This window comes from Vicia villosa, unplaced genomic scaffold (genome assembly GCF_029867415.1).
Source record: "Vicia villosa cultivar HV-30 ecotype Madison, WI unplaced genomic scaffold, Vvil1.0 ctg.003681F_1_1, whole genome shotgun sequence".
Lineage (NCBI taxonomy): Eukaryota > Viridiplantae > Streptophyta > Magnoliopsida > Fabales > Fabaceae > Vicia > Vicia villosa.
In genome coordinates this window covers 50,727-74,132 of record NW_026706268.1, presented here as the reverse complement: position 1 = coordinate 74,132, position 23,406 = coordinate 50,727, and the positions used below count along the sequence as shown (strand labels likewise).

The 23,406-nt window shown below is 33.8% G+C and overlaps 1 protein-coding gene across 1 annotated transcript; it reads right to left on the bottom strand.

Moving 5' to 3' along the window:
- Positions 1 to 225: 225 nt before the first annotated feature.
- On the bottom strand, positions 226 to 3,993 carry LOC131641344 (G-type lectin S-receptor-like serine/threonine-protein kinase LECRK1). The gene is made up of 3 exons (XM_058911650.1): positions 3,887 to 3,993; positions 3,364 to 3,756; positions 226 to 1,462 (listed from the first exon to the last, which is right to left on the bottom strand). The coding sequence occupies exons 2-3, from the start codon at positions 3,618 to 3,620 to the stop codon at positions 316 to 318; spliced, it is 1,404 nt and encodes a 467-aa protein (XP_058767633.1). The 5' UTR covers positions 3,621 to 3,756; positions 3,887 to 3,993; the 3' UTR covers positions 226 to 315.
- Positions 3,994 to 23,406: the final 19,413 nt, after the last annotated feature.

The following is a 23,406-nucleotide window of genomic DNA, read 5'->3' as shown; positions in this document are numbered from 1 at the left end:
GGTAGATTATTATAATCTAAAATATGACAAGCAGATAGTTAAAAGATAATTGTAGTTACTGTAAATTAAAAGTCTTAAAAACTCTAAAGATTGTAATATCAATAAATGTGAACAAATATATTTTTTTAAACGTAAGAAATTTTGCATGCACTGCTAAAAAAATATATAACGAAAGTGTTTTTTTTTTGAAAAATATAGACGTAATATATTCGTTTTTTAGTGGTATGTTCCCTAATTTAGAGAAAAACAAAAATGAGCAAATACACTTTGTAAGAAAAGGTGAAAAGCAACATCAAAACTAAATTTAAAAGAGAACTAACTTTGATTAGAAGAACCATACAAGTAGGGATTTGGAGGAATTTCAACTTCAACAATCCCTTCTAGCATTAATAACACCTTTTTCATTGGTGGCCTTAGAGACGGATCTTCTTGAGTGCACCATATAGAAATCATGATAAATTTTTCAAATCTACTCATATCTTTGTCTGCCTCATATTCATTTTCTAAAAGAATATCCATTCTACCAGTCTTGTAGCAATCATATGTCCAGTCAATTAAAATTCTTTTTTCTTCACTAACAGTATCATCCTCTATATTTTTCCTAGAACAAATAATCTCTAATAACAACACTCCAAAACTAAAAGTATCAACCTTAGAAGTGATAGGTGCACTCCTAAACCAATCTGGTGCAACATAACCTTTGGTTCCTCTGATTCCGGTTTTTGTGTGACTTTGATTAATCAATAATAGTTTTGCTAACCCAAAATCTGAAATCTTGGCATTGTAGTCATCATCAAGAAGGATGTTTTGTGGCTTTATGTCACAGTGGATTATTTGGGTGCAACATTCTTCATGCAAGTAAACAAGACCTCTTGCAATCCCAATGATAATATGAACTCGTTGGTTCCAGTCTGGTTTCAAAGGTGTGAAAAGAAATCTTGCTAAAGTACCATTACTCATTAACTCATACACCAAAATCCTGTGTTGATCTTCACTACAATACCCATGAAGACGTACAAGGTTCCTATGATGAGTTTTGATTATCACATTCATTTCAGTTTGAAATTCCTTATCACTATCTTGAAATAACTTGTCCAATTTTTTAACTGCGACACAAGTATCCACATCTACAATTCCTTTGTATACAATGCTACAAGACCCTCTTCCTAATTCTTCCCTAAAATTGTTTGTTACTTTTGTAATTTCCTTGAAAGAAAAAATTCTCAAATTTCTATCAACTTTTTTGTTGGTTGTGCTACTTTTTTTCTTCTTTGAGTTGTACCAATAAAAAATTGCGCCAACCAATGTTATAACTATAGCGATGGAGAATCCCAAAATAATTGACATGACGATAATCAAAGTACCAAAAGCAAACTCTCCTGAAGGAGAGAGCAATCGATTTGTCGCATTGCCAGCAGTGAATGAGTCGTCTACACTCACACTTTGATCGAAAAGTCCCATGCTACAATATAAAAATTAATAAAATTAATAATCTAAACAAAAAATTTAAAAATAAATATTGTTAAAGGTATTCGGGAACATGACAATAGTATTAAAATTATTCTCCTATTGTCCCTGCATGGCTACAAACTGAACTGACATTCAGGAACATGACAATAGAATTAAAATTATCCATTTTTTTCAATAACTTGACAACAAAATTATTCACTAAAATAAAATAAAAAAAGAATTCTCACGAGTTATTTATTTTTCTCGATGATAGGTCTAAGGTTATTTGTTGTCTGATCAATTTAAAATTTTTAAAATGATTTTATTTTTTCTAGTTCATCAGTTAATTTAAAATACATGTGAAAGAAAAATAGCATTTTTTTACTTAAAATTCAAATTTCCCGGTGGTTCTCATATAAGCATAAAGAGTCCCATTGCGTGGAATATTGTATGCATCCCTCTGGATTAAGGGATCAGTTGCAAAACAATGATAGGTTTAGAAGGAAGGATGTGTATAAGCTGATGCAAGCAAATGCTCTAAAGGTGTCTTAGCGTAATGTATTCCACTACAATGCTGCAAGACCTAAGACTTTGATGACATTATGGCTTGCTTTCCATGGTGGATTAGCCACCAAACATAGATTGTTCAAGTATATATGGAATGTTGGTTACAGGGCCGGCCCAAGGGCCAAGCTATCCAAGCTAGGACTTTAGGCCTCAAAAATTTAGGCTTAAAAAAGGCCTCAAATTTTTTCATTTAGTTATAAAAATATATAATGACACTTGAGTTACATATATTATTATTGTTGAGTTGTTAAAATATAGGCCTCTTTTTCTTTTGGTATTGAGTTCAACTTTAAGCAACCACAAAATTAATATTTTAAAATATATTTTAAAGGTCTCAGTTTAAAATTTGCTTTAGGCCTCTAAACGAGTTGGGCCGGCCCTGGTTGGTTAACAGTAACAGTTGTTTTTGTTCAAAAGAGGAGACCATAAATCACTTATTTTATGGTTGTTGTGACCTCAAGATTATTTGATGCAAAGTACTTGATTGGACTCAAGTGAAGCATATCCCTAAAGAATGGGATGAAGAACTTAATTGGTTAATTCGGTGTAGCAAAGGGAAAGGATGGAGAGCTTCTCTATTGAAGTTAGCCGCAACTTAGATCTTTTATGGAGTTTGGAAGTAGCGTATTGATAAAAGTTATGGTAATAGAGTAGATAATATTAAGATAGTGGGGAATATTATAGACATGATTGTTTATAGTATGGTTGTCAAGATCTCGATCTAGATCTTAAAATCTTAAGATTTTACGATCTCACTCACCCTCAACGATCCCAATCTTAAGTAGAATCGTTTGTTGTAGTCGAATTGGAAAAAAATGTCCCTAATGACTAGAAATTGGCCAAATATGTCCATAATGTCTAACAAATTGTCCATGTGGTAGTAATAACATATAAAAACTCAACATACATGTCTAAAGAATTTGAAAAAGAGTCATTTTATCACTGGTACACTTGTCTAGTAACATATATCATGCAATTTTATGTTTTACGATCTTGTTAATCTCCCTATCTTACAATATATATAATTAGGTAGGATCTTCCGATCTTAGTTACGATTTTATATTCTACGATCTTGCTAAGTTGATGATGTTCAGAAGTTCCGTTTTTTACTATCGTTGTCTTTTTTGAAGGCTGGAATCAAACAATTGTCTTGTATCAAATTTCACGTTTGATTAAAAATAAAGCCATAAATTTTTTTTATAAAGAGTAACACATCTTACTTTAAAAAGTAGGAATAAATTGTTGTAATAATTTGATTCACAATACTAGCAGATAAACATTTTTTTAATAAAATTTTTAAAGAGTGTGTAAATGATATTAGATAGTGAGAAAATTTGATGGTCTAACCTGGAAGCTGGGCAAAATATGATCTTGTAGAAATTAGTTGAACAAGTAAAAGTGTTTGTCCCATTGTCTTTTGCACACATATTATTAATGTTTGTAAGGCAACCTGCAGTGCTACAATTCACGTTCTCACCAGAAACACCAATAGGAACCACCACTATGGGGATATTGAAACCTTCTACTACATCAACATTATAAAAAACAAGACCATTGTTTCCTAGACGGAATTCTGCTAGTGTGGCAGGAGGCATGTCTCGCATTCCATCACATGATTTCTTGCCAGTACCGCAATCGCCAGTAATGCATGAGAAGTTTCCCCCTGTGGCTGAATTATTTTTGCAGAGAGTTCGGCCCCAAACGTGGCCGTTCCAGTTTGGAGGAGCCCAGACTGTGAACCTGTCCCACATTTTTAAATTAAAGTTGTTGGTTTCAAGAGTTGTGTTTCGAGAGGTAGAAAAAGAAGCTGGCCATACTATGAATTTGCATTGGTTCACTAGCATGAAATACTTTTGGTCTAAATCATTACCTGATACCGGTAGAAGGAGGATTGCTAAGAAGATTGAAAACAGTGTTGTTGGACCTGGCTGAACCACATGCAAACTTATGGACATTATAGAGGAGTGGGATTATGAAGATTTGATGTTTTTGTTATTTTCTCATGAGTGATTTATTTATTTATAGGTACAACTTTGTGCATGGGGATAGTTGAGTTGGTGTTTTTAATTTCGTTTCAACTTAACCCATGAGTCACATGTACTAGTTCAATCGTCCGGCGTACCAATTACATCAGCCGGCCCAACAAATTATATATATATATATATATATATATATATATATATATATATATATATATATATATATATATATATATATATATATATATATATATATATATATATATATATATATATATATAAAGTTTGAGATTAATTTATAATAATTTACTATGTCATCAAGATATACAAAGATTAACATTAAAATAGACTTTCATATAACATTAATTCGAAGACATAGTAAATTATTATAGATTAATCTTAAATTTTATACGTATAATCTATACGATAATATGTTTTAATCCAACGGTTAATTTTGAAAAATAATTATTCGATGTGAAGTTATTGAGTGAGTGTAACTTATGCTGTAACTATTCGAGTGTAATTTGATTCCTCATTATATATATATATATATATATATATATATATATATATATATATATATATATATATATATATATATATATATATATATATATATATATATATATATATATATATGTTGGAAATTATGAGGATTAATTCCATCAAGTTATGTTCCAAAATGACAAATGTGAGAATGGCAATAAATGCTTCATAAATAGTCTCACATAGAAAGTGGAGCAAACTTTAAAAGCATTTATATATCACTTGGAACAATGTACATTCCAAAAGAGCCAAAGAGGATAAAGTGTCACATAGTCATATGTGGTGGTCCCAAGCCTTATTCCACTTGTCTCTACCAAAAACACCCTCGCCGGTGTGGCGACACCGGCTCCGGGACCGGGTCCGCGGGCGTGGGCGTAGAGGCGCTAGTGGCGGCTTGTAGACGGCACTTGACCCGGCCTTCGGCCGGCATACTGCGAATATGTTTTAATTATTGCCTAAAGTTTGATTTTTGAATTTGAATTCAAAATACATAACATTCCATGAAGTGGTGCATTGTATTTTTATGAACCATTGCAATTATATATTTTAAATAATATTGTTTCATGAAGAGTTGCAACTTATGAAACACACTTTTGCATGGGCTATAAATACAAGCTTGTTATTTTCGGAATCCACACACAAAATCATTATCCTCTAATATATTATCCAGACAGCTTCCTTGCATTCGAGTTTCTTCACCGGTCTTGTGCAGACTCGAGTAAGGCTGAATTATCCTGGGTATTCAGGCCGTTCCAACTCTAAGACAATCGAGAGTGTGCTTGAAATACTTTTAAGGAAAGTGATTCCGTTCGCGATTCAGCCTGGATCCATTCGATCTCACCGATATTTCTAACAATCTTAAAAGTATTAGTTCTTCAATGGCTTCCGACGCTGCAGTTTCAAGCATCAAAGTTATGAACTAGGATCTTGTCAAATTGGATCGCTTTGATGGAACAAATTACACCAGATGGCAAGACAAGATGACATTCCTTCTGACTGCCTTGAAGATTCAATATGTCTTAGATCCTGATTTGCCGCCAATTCCAGAACCAACAGATGATGATTCTGACGAAGTCAAAAAAGAACGTAAGAAACGTAAGGAGGACGAATTGCTGTGTCGTGGACATATCCTAAATACATTATCTGATCGTCTCTACGACCTCTATACGGACAATCCCTCCGCGGTTGAGATATGGAAAGCCCTCGAGTTTAAATTCAAGGCCGAAGAAGAAGGTACGAAAAAGTTTTTAATTTCTAAGTACTTTGATTTTAAATTTGTAGACGCCAAACCAATTCTTCCCTAAGTGCACGAATTGCAAGTCCTAGTGAACAAAATCAAAGCAGTGAAAATAGACATCCCAGAAACCTTTCAAGTTGGTGCAATCATTGCAAAATTGCCACTTTCGTGGAAAGGCTATAGAAAGAAATTGCTGCACAGTTCCGAGGATTTTTCCTTGGAGAAAATCCAGAAACACCTTCGAATCGAGGAGGAATCGAAGGCAAGGGAAAAATCAGAATCTGCAGGTCTTTCCAAAGCCAATGCTGTGACCAACAAAGAAAGAAAGAAGCATGATAGCAACAAGCGTCATCTAGGACCAAAAAAGGAACTTAACAAGTTCAAGAATTCTGGGGGTCAGAAAGGTCCAAAGATCGGATGCTTTGTTTGTGGAAAACCTGGACATTATGCTCGAGATTGCAAGCACAACAAATCAAAGAATGAGATCAATGTTGTTCATTCAAATGATGACATAATCGCTACTGTCAGCGAGATTATGGCAATCCAGGGCAAAGTTCAGGGCTGGTGGTACGATACATGTGCCACGGTGCATGTCTCCTATGACAGGGCTGCATTCAAAACCTATTCTGAGACAAATGATGGACAAGAGGTACAAATGGGAAATGAAGTACGATCTAAGGTTGTTGGAACTGGATCGGTTGAACTTAACTTCACTTCCGGAAAGAAAATTACTCTTGTCAATGTGCTTCATGTCCCAGACATGAATAGGAATCTTGTTAGTGGGGATTTATTGGGAAAACCTGGTATTAAATCTGTTTATGAATCGGGCAAACTTATATTGACCCGTAATGGTGTATTTGTTGGAAAAGGATATTCCGCTGAGGGAATGATCAAACTATGTATTACCAACAATATGATTAATGAAATTTCTAATTCTGCTTATATGCTTGATTCTGTTTCTTTATGGCATAATAGATTAGCACATACTGGTATTAGTTCAATGAAGAGACTAATTAAATCTGGAATAATATCATGTAACATCAATGATTTTAACAAATGTGAATTATGCGTTAAATCAAAGATGATTAAAAAGCCTTTCAAAAGTGTTGAAAGAAAGACAAATCTACTTGATCTTATACATTCAGATTTGTGCGAATTTAATGGCATGTTAACCCGTGGGGGAAACAGATATTTCATCACTTTCATTGATGATGCTTCTAGATACACATATGTATATCTCTTAAAGCATAAAGATGAAGCTTTTAATGCCTTTAAGATTTATAAAGCAGAAGTAGAAAATCAATTAAGTAGAAGTATAAAAGTCCTTAGAAGTGATAGGGGCGGTGAATACTTCTCTACTGAATTTGATGCATTTTGTGAAGAACATGGCATAATACATGAATGTTCGGCGCCTAGAACACCGCAACAAAATGGCATAGCCGAAAGAAAGAACCGAACATATCAAGAGATGATGAATGCTATGTTAATGCATTCAGAATTACCTTTCAATTTATGGGGCGAAGCGTTACTATCTGCTTGTCACATAATAAATAGAATTCCTTTAAAGAAAACTGGTATTTCTCCATATGAGGTATGGAAAAACATGACACCGAATATTGGTTATTTCAAAGTGTGGGGGTGTGTCGCTTACTATAAAAATATGGATCCTAAGAGAACCAAGTTGGGTCCTCGAGGGATAAGATGTGCTTTCGTTGGATATGCACAAAATAGTAAAGCATATAGACTTTTAAATTTAGAGTCTAATATTATTGTTGAATCCCGGGATGTAGAATTCTTTGAAAATCTTATCACTAAGGATAAAGAATCGGAGTCGGCCACAAATAAAGAATCTTGTGAAGAAGATTCCTCTCGGATTGTAGAAATACAACCTGAAGGCACTCCTCAGATCATTGAATCACAACCCGAACCAAGGATAAGCAAAAGAGTCCGGAAAACAAAGAACTTAGGACCAGACGAAATTGATTCTCAATCCATTTCGTTTTATCTGGTCGAAGGCAATAGTACAAAATTCGTTCAAAGTATTGCGGTCATACTTCAAGTAGGGGATGATCCTAAAACTTATAAGGAAGCAATAACTTCCAGGGACTCCTCTTTTTGGAAGGATGCTATCAAAGATGAAATGGATTCAATTATGTCCAACCACACTTGGGAACTTGTCGACTTACCAAAGGGATCAAGGCCCATTGGATGCAAATGGGTGTTTAAAAGGAAATATCATAGTGATGGTACCTTAAACACTTATAAAGCAAGATTAGTGGCAAAGGGATTCAGACAAAAGGAAGGTATAGATTACTTTGATACCTATGCACCAGTAGCAAGGACAACCACAATTCGATTGTTGTTTGCCTTAGCCTCTTTGAATGATCTTATAGTTCATCAAATGGATGTTAAAACAGCGTTCCTAAACAGAGATCTCGATGAGGAAATCTATATGGAACAACCAGAAGGCTATGTACTTCCTGGAAATGAACTAAAGGTGTGCAAACTAGTCAAATCCTTATATGGATTAAAACAAGCACCAAAACAATGGCATCAAAAATTTGACTCTACAATATTGTCAAATGGATTTATTCCTAATTCTTGCGACAAGTGCCTATATACAAAAGTGTACAAAGACACTGTAATATTTTTGTGTCTCTATGTTGATGACATGCTAATAATTAGCAACAAAATGAATGGGATTTTAGAAACAAAGAAATTTCTAACTTCCACTTTCAAGATGAAAGATCTTGGACTTGTTGACACAATTTTAGGAATAAAAGTCAAGCGAAATAGTGGGGGTTATGAACTTAATCAAACACATTATATTGAGAAAATGCTTGATAAGTTCAAACACCTACAATTCAAGGAAGTAACCACTCCATTTGATCATGTAATCAAGCTTGAAAAGAATGATGGAAGAGCAGTGGCTCAACTAGAATATGCAAGTGCAATCGGATGTCTTATGTACTTAATGCAATGTACCAGACCTGACATATCTTTTGCAGTTAGTAAAATGAGTAGATTTACTAGCAATCCAAGCAATGAACATTGGAAGGCAATCACGAGAATTTTTGGCTACTTACTGAAGACCAAAAATCTAGGCCTTCATTATGGTAAGTTTCCTGCCATATTAGAAGGATATACTGATGCGAGTTGGATATCAAATGTTGGAGATCATAAATCAACAACTGGTTGGATATTTACACTAGCTGGAGGAGCAATTTCTTGGAGGAGCAAGAAACAAACATGCATCACTCTTTCGACCATGGAATCAGAGTTTGTGGCTCTCGCTTCCGCTGGTCAAGAAGCAGAATGGTTGAGGGATCTTCTTTTGGAAGTTCCACTGGCTAAAGACAATGTTTCAAAAGTTATGATACACTGCGATAGCCAGGCCACTCTAGCAAGAGCATTCAGCGAAGTGTATAATGGAAAGTCTAGGCATATAGGACTTAGGCATTCGTTCGTGAGAAAGTTGATTAAGGATGGAATCATTTCACTCACATATATACGAACAAGCTATAATTTGGCTGATCCGTTTACTAAGCCACTGGCCAGAGACTTAGTAAAAACAACCTCGAGAGGCATGGGGTTGAAACTCCTTGAGTAAGAGTTCCGACAACGGTGGCAACCCAATCTTATGTTAACAGAACATTAACTTCAAGATTTTCAATGGGTAACAACAAGTCGTTGATTTGGATAAGTGTCAAACATTTCGTGATAATGTTGACTTTGAAACGAGGGTTGAGTTTACTTTAAAAAAAACTCTTAATGAAGTTCAATACCAAGGGTATGTGTCTTGTGGAAAAGGACACAATATGAACTTCACCTATGTGAATTTCGAGATGGTGCCGTCTCAAAATGAGAGTTGGAGTTTCTGTCATGGAAAATTCATGAAACAGGATAGCACATGGCCATAAATAAGTGCTAAGCGAGTTATGCAGAGGAAGAACCCTTAAAGAGTGTGTGTAAGGCGACACCGGTCTAATCATATGGATTCATGGTTTAAAAGCTTTGCTACCTAATATTCTGATTAAACTTTGTGTTGTCCTCATTAAGGTTAAGTTTTAAATCGAAAGATACCTAACTCTATTAACACTCTTTATATTATATTTCTGGAATTATTAGATTTGTCATTTTTAGAACAAGTGGGGGATTGTTGGAAATTATGAGGATTAATTCCATCAAGTTATGTTCCAAAATGACAAATGTGAGAATGGCAATAAATGCTTCATGAATAGTCCCACATAGAAAGTGGAGCAACATAGTTAATAAAATGCTTGTTTTATGAAGTCGTTATCTATTTAAATCTCCTAATCTCAAACTCTCGCTCTGTTGACTCGGAATATGCTAATATCCCTAACGTACGCTTTCGCCATCCCGCGCGGGTTTAAAAACACTTTTTGAAAATAAATAAGTTCTAATTAGTTCTAATACGCTTTCACCATCCTTAAAACTAATGTCCTATGTCTACTATCCAGTTAAAGATCTCAAACTTTCGCTCTATTGATTTTAACCTTTGACCGTCTTAACCCCTCAAACTTTCGCTCTATTGGTTTTAAGACTTACTAATTAAATTAGACATACAAACCAAAAACAAGTGACATTTAATAAAACATAATTAAGCCAATTTATTTCGGATCCCTACGGTTAAATTACTTTACATACCGACATCTAAATAAATTAGCCAGCCATATTAATATGGTTAAACATGCATAAATAATTTCGGTTCATAATATTAGGCATATTAATTGGCATATAATATATCATGCAATAAATATAAATAAATAAAGGCGTTAAATAATAAACCTGAATAATATAAATCTGAAATAAAACTTGAATCTTGGAGTACTTGAACTTCCACCACAGGTTGGTTGGATTGTTCTTCAGAAATTATTCGGTGTAAATTAAACAAGGAAATTAAAAACCAAATCTAACGTAAGGTTAGATCCGTTAAAGATTCACAACAATTTCTGGTGTAGAAATTGTTGTGAGAAAATATGAACGAAAGTAGAAATAAAAGCTGGAATTAAAAATGCTGGAATGAAAGGGAAATAATACTTAACTAAAAATGGTGGCTAGGACTAAGCATGGTCCAACCCCTTTTACGTGAATATCTGGTTCTTTATATAGTGCTCTTTGTGGTAACTGCTCGTTCTAGCTGGTCCTTTTTTTTCTCCGTAATTATAGATACACTACTTGACTGCCCAGAGGAGACTGAAAACGTGTGTTGCGTAGTTGAGAAAAATGGGGAGACGGGCGTCTCCACTAGGAGACGTGGCCCCCTAAAAAGTAGGAGACAGACGTCTCCTTTCAATTGCATGCGGTCCGTCAATTTTGCAAGTGGTGACTGTCACACAGTTGTGATACTATGTGACTAAACGTCACATTCCTTTTACACATATATATACTTAGTTATATATATAAACATGGGGCGGGCCCACCTCCAATATATATATATTATATATAATATATATATATATATATATATATATATATATATATATATATATATATATATATATATTATATGAAAAGAAGATGAGATCATTATAAAGTCTTGATTAATTAAGAAAATTTCTCAACAGCTTTTTCATCATCTCAGTAAATTAACTATTACAAATCTCTCTCTACATATATTGGTTTGTGCTATATATAGATTTAAATTAGTTCTTCGCATATGAAAAAATGAAAGAAAACACTATTATCACTATAGGACAAATTTATTATCTCATTCAATATCTAATTAGATATTTATGTCTTTTTTTTAGTTACAGACTTTTATAAAATCAACTATATAAAATAAATTGATTAATCAAATATTTAAGAGAGAGAAGAAAGTCGAGATATATTTAAAATAAAATTTTTTTAAAAAAAAGGAAAAAATAGTGAGATTTTAAATTAAAATAAAAAATAAACAATTTTATATGAAAGTTTTAGAAAATAAAATATGATCCATTGGATTTATTAAATGAGATGGATGGATTGAATCCATCTATATAGTTAAATGGATGGATTGGATCCAATCCATTAAACAATTTTTTGTTTAATGGATGAATTAGATGGATAAAATATTGGATGGATTGAATGAATATTGCCTTAATGAATTTTATTGCCACCCGTAGTCATAAGTAGCTGAGACTTAAAAGACCTAAGCAGTATTTCAACCGAAATAACATCAATCTATTTCACATTCTGAATTTCATCTTTTAGACCAGGGGTCGCATCCATTCTGTCTTCGTCGACAGTAATCATCTTATTTCAATATGTATCCACCTACAATACTCACAAGAAACCATCCGATACGGATATTTTTTTAGACATGAATAAATTATACATAGTAAGTATAGCAATGAAGAAAACATGAGATCACAAAGACATCAGATGCCAACACTACCATGCATAGTATTTAGTTTAAAAAATGACAAGCATACAATATGCACTTGACTACAATGAATCATGAGCCTACTCTGGAGTCTAGAAAAAAAGAACTGTGTGGCTTTTGAACTTATTAGAAGATCTGAAGATTAAAGTGAAGAAGCCTCTGAAGCTGATGATTGATAACAAGTCTACAATCAATCTTGCCAAGAATCCGGTGTTACATAGAAGAAGCAAGCATATTGAGACCAAGTATCATTTCTTGAGAAGCCAAGTCCGAAATGGAACATTAGAGGTTGTGCATTGTAGCACCCAGAAGCAGCTGGAAGATGTTCTGACGAAGGCAATCAAGACGAATCAATTTCTTCTCTTAAGGGATGGAATTGGTGTTGTCAGCTATGAATTAAGGGATGGTATCGAAGAGTATTTCATATTCAGAAGATGAGCATCAGAAGTTTGATGTGGACTGATCTTCTGATGGTTACTCAAAAGATAGTGTTGACCAAAAGTTCTACCTTCTAGGTCCTGTTAGCTTAGCTATTTAGTTAGTAAGGGTACTTTAGTATTTCTTAGTATTGTACTATTTGTACCTTAGACTTGTTCACTAAGTTTATTCTATTAGGGATTATGTGGCAAATTTTCTTTTGTATAAATAGCCTTGTAGTAGCTATCATTAATATACGAAAATATTTATTCTCTCATTCTTTTGCGCTGTTATTCCTTTTGTTTATTCTCTTTGTTATCATCTTTGATTCTTGTGCACCAACAAAGGACAGTTTGAGAAGCTTGTGAATCTTCTTCAAAATTCAATTATTGTTTAAGTTTTATCTTCTACAACTTCTAATCAAGTTGGCTCTTCCACATTTACTGGTCTTTCATTTGTAAACACCAAAGGTAATCACTATGATTTCATTTACAAATGTTTTACTCTTGACTCATATATCATTCATTTGTAAACACCAAAGGTAATCACCATGATTTCATTTACAAATGTTTTACTCTTGACTCCTATATAATTAAATTCAAGAGCTAATGACTCTTGACTCCTATACAATTAATTTCAAGAGCTAATGATCACATATACGTAGTAGTTCATAGTTTCATTCTCTAAGTGAAGTCAATTCAATTAATGTCAAGTTACCAAATGACCAATCTTACATAGCCAAAAACATTACAAAATTAAGTTTTCCTCTTATTCAGATTCTATTTCTTCTGTTTCTTTCAAAGACTCAATTTCTCAAAGGGCAATAAAGGGAGATAAGGGTGGGCTGCATTATGGAGGTCAATATGAAGAATCTATTATTGCTAGAAGCAACAGGAAGTTGAAGGATAGTTTGGGTTCTAATATTGGAAAGAAACTTTGGAAGATTATTGAGGATTTGAGGGTTGAAGGCGTGGACCCATTGAAGGACTATGTCATCAGTATCAATGAGATGGAAAGAGCGGAAAATAATAGAAAGCGGGGAAGGAAGGAGAACAACAAAATATTTCAATGATTATAGGCTCATTTAATATTCGTGGGGGAGACAGCGGTATCAAGAGGCGACGGGTCAGTCACATTATGAATAAAGGTAATGGTGATTTTTTTCTTATTCAAGAGACTAAATTAAGTTTGATTTCTGAGTATATGGCTGGTAATTTTGGAGGAATAATTGTATTGATTTTTCGTATATGGCTTCAAGTGGAGCATCGTGGGGTTTGTTATCATTGTGTAACATTAACAATGTTCAGGTTCTTTGTAGTTTTGGGGGGGAGGGGTTTTTAGGGGTGAAAGCTGTTTAGAAGAATGATGTGTACTATATTATTAATGTTTATTCTTCGTGTTCCTTCACGGAGAAGCGAGTATTATGGGGGAAGTTATTGGCCCTTAAATCTCGTTTCACGGACGGAGAGTTGATCATTGGAGGTGATTTTAATGCAGTAAAGAATAGAAATGAAAGTAAGGGTGGCTCGGTGTTGAATGCTAGTAGAGAATGGAGGGAATTCTCGGAGTTCATTGATTCAAGTAATTTGGTGGATATTCCTTGCAAGGGGAAGAAGTATTCTTGGTTTGGTGGAGACGGGTAGGATTGATCGTTTTTTGGTTCGCGGATAATATTGTTAGCAAGTGGGGAGTGGTTGAGCAATTTGTTGGGGATCGTGATATATCGGATCATTGTCTGATATGGTTGATTTTTTATAAGTATAATTGGGGACCCAAGCCTTTAAAAGTTAACAATGAATGGTTCTCGAATAAGGACTTTATTTCTTTTGTGGAGAAGGAATGATTATCTATCAAGGTGGGTGGAAGGGGCGATTATATGCTAAAGGAAAAGTTGAGGCTTTTAAAATTAAGACTTCAATGGTGGAATATCAATATCTTTGGTAAGTTCGACTTGGCGGTAGAGAATGATGTGCGTTCTATTAATGAAGGTGATGAAAGGGTTGATGATGAAGACGTGTGGAATCTAACTCGGGAGTGGAAAGGAAAAAGAGGGCGTCTAGACATTTTCGGATGAATTTAAAGATAAAAGAGAATATGCTAGTCCAACAAGCGAGGTTAAAATGGTTGAATGATGGAGATATAAATAGTAGGGTAGTGAAAGCTAGGAGGAGGAGAAATCACATTGGCTCTATTTTGACGGATAGAGGGTTGGTGGATTCGGTAGAGGAGGTTAAAGAGGAAGTTAAAAATCATTTCGAAAAGAAGTTTTCTGGGTTGGTTAGGGGAACACCGGTCTTGGGCATCTTTTCTTGAGGAACCTTTTTCGGAGGAGGAAATCAAAGTTGCCATTTTGAATTGTGAGGGATCAAAAATTCCGGGGCCCGACGGATATTCATTCTTGTTCATCAAAAATTGTTGGGAGTTTTGAAGGCGGATTTTTATAATTGTTTTAAATGCTTTCACCATGGAGCAATTTTATAAAAGGCTATAACTTCTTCTTTCTTGACATTGATTCCTAAAAAATCTAATCCTTTGGATCTTGATGATTATAGGCCAATATGTTTGGTGGGATGCGTGTATAAAGCCATTTCCAAGCTTTTGGCTTCGAGATTAAAGAAGGTGTTGGACTCTGTTATTTTCGATTGTCAAACCGCGTTTATTCTGGGTAGACAATTATTGGACGGTGTCTTGGTGGCCAATGAGGTAGTGGATTTTGCAAAAAGGAAGGTAATAGTTGTTTACTTTTTAAGGTTGATTTTAAGAAGGCTTACGACAATGTTTCATGGGGTTTTCTTAGATACATGTTGAGAAAGATGGGATTCGGTGGTAAATGGTTAAGGTGGATGGAAGCCTTGATATTTTCGAGTAAAATCTCGGTTTTGGTGAATGGAAGCCCTACGAAAGAATTTGTGGTAGAGAGAGGTCTAAGGCAAGGGGATCCGTTATCGCCGTTTCTTTTTGTCATAGTAGCGGAGGCGTTGAAGGGAATGGTTAGCAAGGCGGTAGAGATAGGTGAATATGTTGGTTTCAATATAAGGAGAAAGTGTAGTGTTGATATTTTACAATTTGCGGATGGTACTTTATTGATAGGAGAGGGGAGTTGGAAGCAAGTGTGGGCTATCAAGGCTATTCTAAGAGGTTTTGATATTGTGTCGGGTCTTGGAATCAGTTATCACAAAAGAAAAATTATTGGAATTAATGTTAGTGACAACTTTTTGGATATTGCTTCTATCTTTTTGTCTTGTAGGAGGGAAGAAAATAACTTCACTTTTCTTGGAATTCCTATAAGAAAAATAACTTCACTTTTCAATCCTAGGAAGGAAGCTACTTGGAATCCTCTTGTGTTAAATATGAAGAATCGTTTGGAAGGATGGAAGAATCGCTTCTTGAATTTGGGAGGTAGAATTACTCTTTTGAAGTCCGTGCTTAGTTATTTAGCAATTTTTACTATGTCTTTTTTCAAAATGCCGAGGAAAGTGGTGAAGAAATTTACTAGCATTCAAAGTAAGTTTTTATGGGGGAGAGTGGAGGAAAAGAGAAGAATTCATTGGGTAAAGTGGGATGATGTGAATTTACCTTTTGTTAAAGGGGGGTTAGGAGTGAAAAATATTACTTTGTTTAATATGGCTCTTCTTAACAAGTGGAGGTGGAGAATTCTTAAAGGGCAAAATTCTTTGTGGTACAATATTTTGAAAACGCGTTATGGAGATTTATCTTCAAATGCGTTTAGTGTTGGAAAAGATTTTAAAGTTTCATCCTCTTTTTCCTTTTGGTGGAAGGATTTGTTAAAGATTGGTTCTTCTTCTTTATTTGATCTCATTGTCGAATGTAGTAGATTCACCATTCATAATGGTTTTATCACTCCGTTTTGGGATTCCATTTGGTTGGAAGGAATTTCTTTGAAAGAGAAATTTTTGGATTTATTTGAGGCCTCTAGTTTGAAGAAAGTTTCGGTGGTGGCAATGGGAGGTTGGGTGGGTGGTAGGTGGATGTGGGGAGATCTTGGAGTTTCTATTGACCTTTTGGGGGACACCGCGTCCTTGGTGAATTTTGGTATGTTGAAGGGGAGGTTGGAGGCTTTTGATGGGTTGTTGGAAGGCAAGGATTCAGTGGTTTGGATGGGAAATACGGATTTGGATTTTTCGATTGCATCTTGCTATGCGTTTTATGAGCGTTTGCGGATTCCTTTTGGTCCACCAAATAGGTGTGATGATGCGTTTGGAATTCTTTGGAAGTTGGAGGTTCCGTTCAAAATCAAGGCCTTTGGCTGGAGACTTTTTCACAATAGGCTTCCCACAAAGGACTTTTTTGTGCTTAGAGGTATTCCTTTCTCTTTAAACAATTTAAATTGTATTTTATGTGGTAATTGTTTGGAGAATATGCAACACTTCTTTTTTAGTTGTTGGGTGGTTAAGAAAGTTTGGAGGGAGGAAGCTTTGTGGGTCGGTAAAGGGGAGGGTAGTGAGGAAGAGTGTTTGTCGAATTTTTTGGAATGGCACCGGTTCTTCCGAATTAACAAGGTGAAAGATAGAAAATTGGGGGTTGTGTGACTTGCAACCTCATGGACCCTATGGTTGCTTAGAAATGGGGTTTGCTTCCGAAAGGATAAGTGGAGTGTTAATAATACTGTTTGGAATATCAAATTGCTTGTTTGGAAGTTGACGTTTTGTGGGAAAATTACACATCTCAATTTTTCTTTTTACGAGTTCTATAAGGATCCGTTGTTTTTCCTCTCGTAATTGTAATTGGTTTGTAACTTTTTTCCCAGATTTTCCCGCTTTCTCGTGTAATCGGATTGGAGATCCCTTTGTTCTCCCTATTATAATATCTTGCTCACAAAAAACACGCAAAAGATTTGAATTACACACTAGTGCAAAAAGTACAATATAATTTTAACATTTACACCCAATATATTAAAAACGGGTGTAAATAAGAAACGCAGTGGCAATTTTGTAAATAAAATGTCATGTTAAGTATTAACACATGACAATTTACATCTTATTTTTTAAAAACGGGTGTAAACTAAAAAGTATTATTATAATTAGATCTCAATTACTCCCTTTAAATTTAAAACGGGTGTAAATTTAACTAGACTAAAAAAAATTATTTAATTTTATAACTCAAAATATTAATATTAATGTATTTCATTGAATTGATTTCAAAAATACTAAGAATTATAGCTTCATAAAAAATTAATTCTGAACTAGAAAAAGCAAGCATCCTGTTTTGAAATTGCAACCACTCCGGAATTGATTTTATTGGGCTAGAATTGATTTTGATGCTTTCAACCGACCAACCAAACATAGACTAAAAGTGCTTATCTAACGTCCTTTTCAATCTCTTCCTCGACCAAATCCAATTCGTGGCAGAGCATATGCTGATTAATGGAACAAGCAAATGAGAATGAAGTTAAGAGAAACGAATGATACATGAATATGGTGCCGACGCGGATTCATGATGGAATTCGGTACGTGCGTTTTTTTTTCAGTGAATTTAAGTTTCAATCTTCTTCATCTCTCTTCTTCGATTGATGTTGTGTGATTGTTGTTCAATTATGGTTTATTAACAAATTCGTCATTTCTTAACATGAAAACCAAGTGTTCGATGAAATGCCTGAACTGAATTCTTTCTTTTTTTGTTTGATTTCTACTGTGGAATTGTTGTTGTGTTGATATTCATTGTTGTAACAGGTTGTGGTTGGCGAATTATGATTTGTTATTTAAAGGTGGGAAAGAGAAGGGAACAGGTAGGGTATTTTCCCATTAGAGCTGGAACGGTAGGTTGAAACTGAATAGTATCTACTAAAGCAGGTGCTAGATCAAAGTCAGTTACCTAGAATGGAGAGGACTTGGATTAGACATTGGTCAAATGGTTCAACATACAAATCAGACAGGTTACTATGATCCTCAATCAATTTATGTTCCTTTATGGCAAAGTTCCTTTGGAGGAATGTAGTGTTGTTAGGGCCTAGCCCTAGCCAAATAGTGTTGAACCTGCCCAAAATTTATAAATACTCAGTGGCTAGTCAGCAAACCTATAGTAGAGAAGCTTCAATAATGTCAAGCAGCTCTCTTCTGTATTTCGAGATTCAGATGCCTAGAGACTAGAGTGTTGGCTAGGTGACAGAGAAGGATTATCCTGTTTTGTTATGCCTAGATGTCTAACATTTTTTCTTGTCAAAGGGCCATAAATTGTTATATCCGCACTGCACTATTTTAGGATTCTTATATAGTGCAAATTATTTGAATTAATTAATCTGCAACGTGTTGTTTAAATTTTTACTAAAATGAAGTCTAAACTCTCCAGTGACTTTGTTTTATGGTGAACTAGTGTTTCTTGTTGCAACTTGTAAGCCCAAGTCATGCTGACAAGACCTTAAATGTACATGTTTTTTGCTATTTGATTCCTACACGCTCTTCATCATCTACTTTTGGTGTCGGAGAGAGGTGTTGATGCAGGTGACTTGATATCATTCATGCTTGAGCTTAGTTTTCATGCCATTGGGGAGGTAATATGTTCTTGTGCCTTGCTAAGAATCTGTTGTACATGAAATTACTAAGTTCTATATTGTCATTACTTCTACAAGTTTTGTTTTGGTCTCTTTTGTAACTGCAATTTAATGTGCCTCTGACACTTGATTTTTTTCAATGATTAGGCATATAATATAAATACTTTGACTGATTTCCAGAGGAACATGATTAAGGACCTAGCAGAACTTGGGCTGGTCAAACTTTAACAGGTTATATTGTTTGTGTACTTATATTTGTAGATAATGTGATGAGATACATGATTGTTGAGATATGATATAATTTGTAATTTTGTATATAATTATTATTTTACTTTACTCCTGTTTTCAATTATCCAGGCTGAAGAGTGTTATTTACCACTTTAGAGATAATAGAGAATTTCCTCGTCTAAGAATTGGTTAGTATTTTTTATTAGACTGTTTATTCCCTCCACCCCTGTTATTTAGATCATTAGTGATTGTATTTTCAATTTGTAGCAGCAAGACAATGAGTAAGTTCTAGGTTTAATGTTGACAATGCACTTTTGGTTCCTCTAGTAACTTATCATGTTATGCAATGTCATAAAAACATGTGAAATGGTTGTCTGCATTTGGGTGGCTCTAAGATTGAATATTAATGCGTTGAATTGGAAAATATTTGAGCAAACAAGAGTTGATGCAGCGGTGAACCAAGTCAAACCAGAAATTTGGAGTTCGGAGGATCGACTACGGCGCGCTTGGGAGCTTAATTGAGACCATCACTATTCTCTTACAGGTTTTTAATTTCGATTCCAAATTTGTTAGTTAGGCTATAAAAAAACAAGAAGAAACTATTGTCCAACAATAGGAGTATGTGCTAGTTAGGAGTAGCTAGTTTATTTCTTTAACTATTTTTAAGTTATGATATAAATAGCTGCTTTAGATAGGTATACTTTTAACTCAACTAAATTAATTGATAATATGTTTCCAATAAATGAATGTTATATTAAATGAAGTGTTGAAGAAATTCAGGTTGTTGCAGATACAAGAAGTTCAGAGGCTTTTGTTGCTCTTTGCTTGCTGACTATTGCTGGGACTTTACTACTCACTCAGAAACTGGGCTTCAGTGATACGATTCAATATTTTTCAATACAATGTTTCATTCTTGGGTTGACTTTGGAATTATGGAAAATCCTAAAATTGAATACATGTGTGACAATTGAATGTAATGTCGCAATGCAGCTTAGAGCATTTTTAGCTGGGGCAATCCTAGCAGAGACAAATTTCAGGACCCAGATTCAAGCAGACGTAAGACCATTTAGAGACTTGCTGCTCGGACTTTTTTTCTAACTACGGGGACTTCAATTGACATGTAGATAAGTATGGTTATCATTTATAATATAAGACATAGGTAAGTATACCTCACTATGAATCTTTGCAATATGACAGGCCAAACCCAATTAAAGTGGAGCTACTTTATTTAGGTACAATACTGATTGTAGTTCTAGAAATGTTAGTAATTATTAATATTCTTAGTGTTCACATACTGATTGCATTTCTAGAAATGCAACTATTGACAATCACCATTTTCTTTCATATGATTATACTTTTGAGATCTTTACAAGTTATGCCAAGTTTTTAATGCTGTTAACTTTCCCATCTAGTTTAAACTTTATTTTCATCCTTGCCTTTATATAATTTGGCACAGACATCATGTCGCAGGAATTTTTCTTTAGATGTTGTTTTATCAGATGCATTTGGACAACCTCTACATAAGGATACTGAGGTTTCTAATTCTGGCTTGATGACTTCTCAAGTTAATGCTTTCTACTTGAAAGGAAGTTGGAATTTTTTATATTCACATTACCCTTTTCTGATTATAGCAGGTTTTTTCTTCACAGAGGTGCATCAATTCCAAATAATCACAAAAATTACTCATGCACTGGTGGTTGGAAGTGGCGCGACACCCCTAACAGAAATCCTAACAACATCACAGGAGCAATGGTTGGAAGTGTCAAGTATAGATTTTTTCGAAACTATAATTTGAGTTTGAATCTGAACTTGAATTTCAACTTCTGTCCGGATTGAAGGTAATTAGAATCAGTTAAAATGATGGACTCGGGGTGCAGGACAGAAGTTGAAATTGCTGCTCTCAGGCATGAACTTACACAAGAAGTTTTTGCTTGGTATAAACTAACCATTCTAATGTCACAAAAGGTAAATTTCTTTTCTGTACCTTCAACTTTCTCTTGTTGTCGTTGTTAATTGTTCTTGGGTTCTATATTCAATCTACGTGTGATTAGGATTTTTCCCAATACACCTCTTCGCGCAAAGCACTATTGAGTACCATGTAGCTTAAATCGATAGACTTTGTTATCATGATGCATTTCTTGATAGAAATCATAAAACTAGAGAAAAGTTTTTAACGTTTTTTTGTTTATTTGAAGAGTGACCGAGTTTTATAGTGATACTGACTGAGTGTGTGTACCATATGTAATGCATATTCATTAAGTGATAATATCTTTTGATTTTTCTGTTGTGGATTCAGGCTACAACTCCAGAGTATAGAGCATATCAAGAGCAGGTTCTCAGCAATAGCTCAAAATTTGCACAGGTACATTAGAAAGGATAACTCAGCAGTCTCTTCTCATAGATACTGGAGTCAATCAACACAAGAGCCAGTCTCCTTGTTGGACCAAAGAGATTAATCTGTTGTGTATTAATTAACACTGAATATATTGCAGGCTTTGAGTGAGAAAGGCTATGAACTTGTTTCCGGTGGGACTGGAAATCATCTAGTTTTGGTGAATCTGAAGAAAAAGGTAACCCGATAACTACTTTAACTTTTCATATAAGAAAAAGGCTCTTACTTCAAGGGGATTTGTTGAGGAGGATTTCGTTAAGGTAGCAGAGTATTTTGATGCAGCTGTGAATTTGGCTTTGAAGGTTAAGGCAGAGAGCAAAGGTTCATAATTTTCTGTGCCCTTTCTGTATGCTTGTGATTGTCTGTTGTTGTGTGCTTCAATAAGCTAACAATGTTGTTGCCGATGAACTTTTACAATTAGAAACAAAATTAAAGGACTTCGTGAAAATATCTTATTCTATTTTTAATTATTTTTTTCTATGTATCATTTATAAATTAATATTTGTTTCAACATTTGAGATATCTTTGGGCAACTTTGGGCTAAAATATTTTTGCAACTGGTTGAAAATAAAAAGGTTGAGGAGCAAAATCTACAAGATCAAATGCAAATGGTTGAAGAGGATAAAGACATAGAAATGTTGCCAAAACAAAAGCCAAAGAAGAAGAAAAAAACTTATATATGAAGAAAGTGTTATGACTTAGTTAAAATATGATATTTATGTGTATGATTTTATAGTACTTGAAATATTATGACTGTACATGATTTTGTATATTTTTTGGTTAATATTAAAAATATTATGACTTAGTTAAAATATGATTTTTATGTGTATGATTTTATAGTATTTGAAATATTATGACTGAAAATGAAATATAACTAAATGGTGTATATGAAATAGGGTGTAAATAGATTTAAATATAATATAATTGTTCATTCATAAATGGCGTATTTACACCCGATTTTTATTAAAATAGGGTGTAATTAAGAACGTATCTACACCCGATGTTTATTAAAATAGGGTGTAATTAAAAACGTAATTACGCCCAATTACACCCGATTTTTATTAAAACAGGGTGTAATTAAAACGTAATTACGCCCAATTACACCGGATTTTTATTAAAACATGGTGTAATTAAAAACGTAATTACGTCCAATTACACCCGATTTTTATTAAAACATGGTGTAATTAAAAACGTAATTACGTCCAATTACACCCGATTTTTATTAAAAATAACGGGTGTAAATTCGTTAGATATTTCTCACCCTGTGGATATACACCTGATTTTTATTAAAAATAACGGGTGTAAATTTAATAAAAAACAGGTGTAAATTAATATTTTTGTACTAGTGACAATTCCATTTTCTATTTAAAAAATGTCTCCTACAACTTTGTTGGAAAATTCAGTTCCATTATATATATATATATATATATATATATATATATATATATATATATATATATATATATATATATATATATATATATATATATATATATATATATATATATATATATATATATATATATATATATATATATATATATATATATATATATATATATATATATATATATATATATATATATATATATATATATATGTGGAAAAAAGGAAATGCACTGATAGTGTAAAGTATTTTTACACTGTCAACCAATGAGAGACATGCATCAGAATAAAGCCCATTTTTAATTTTAAAAA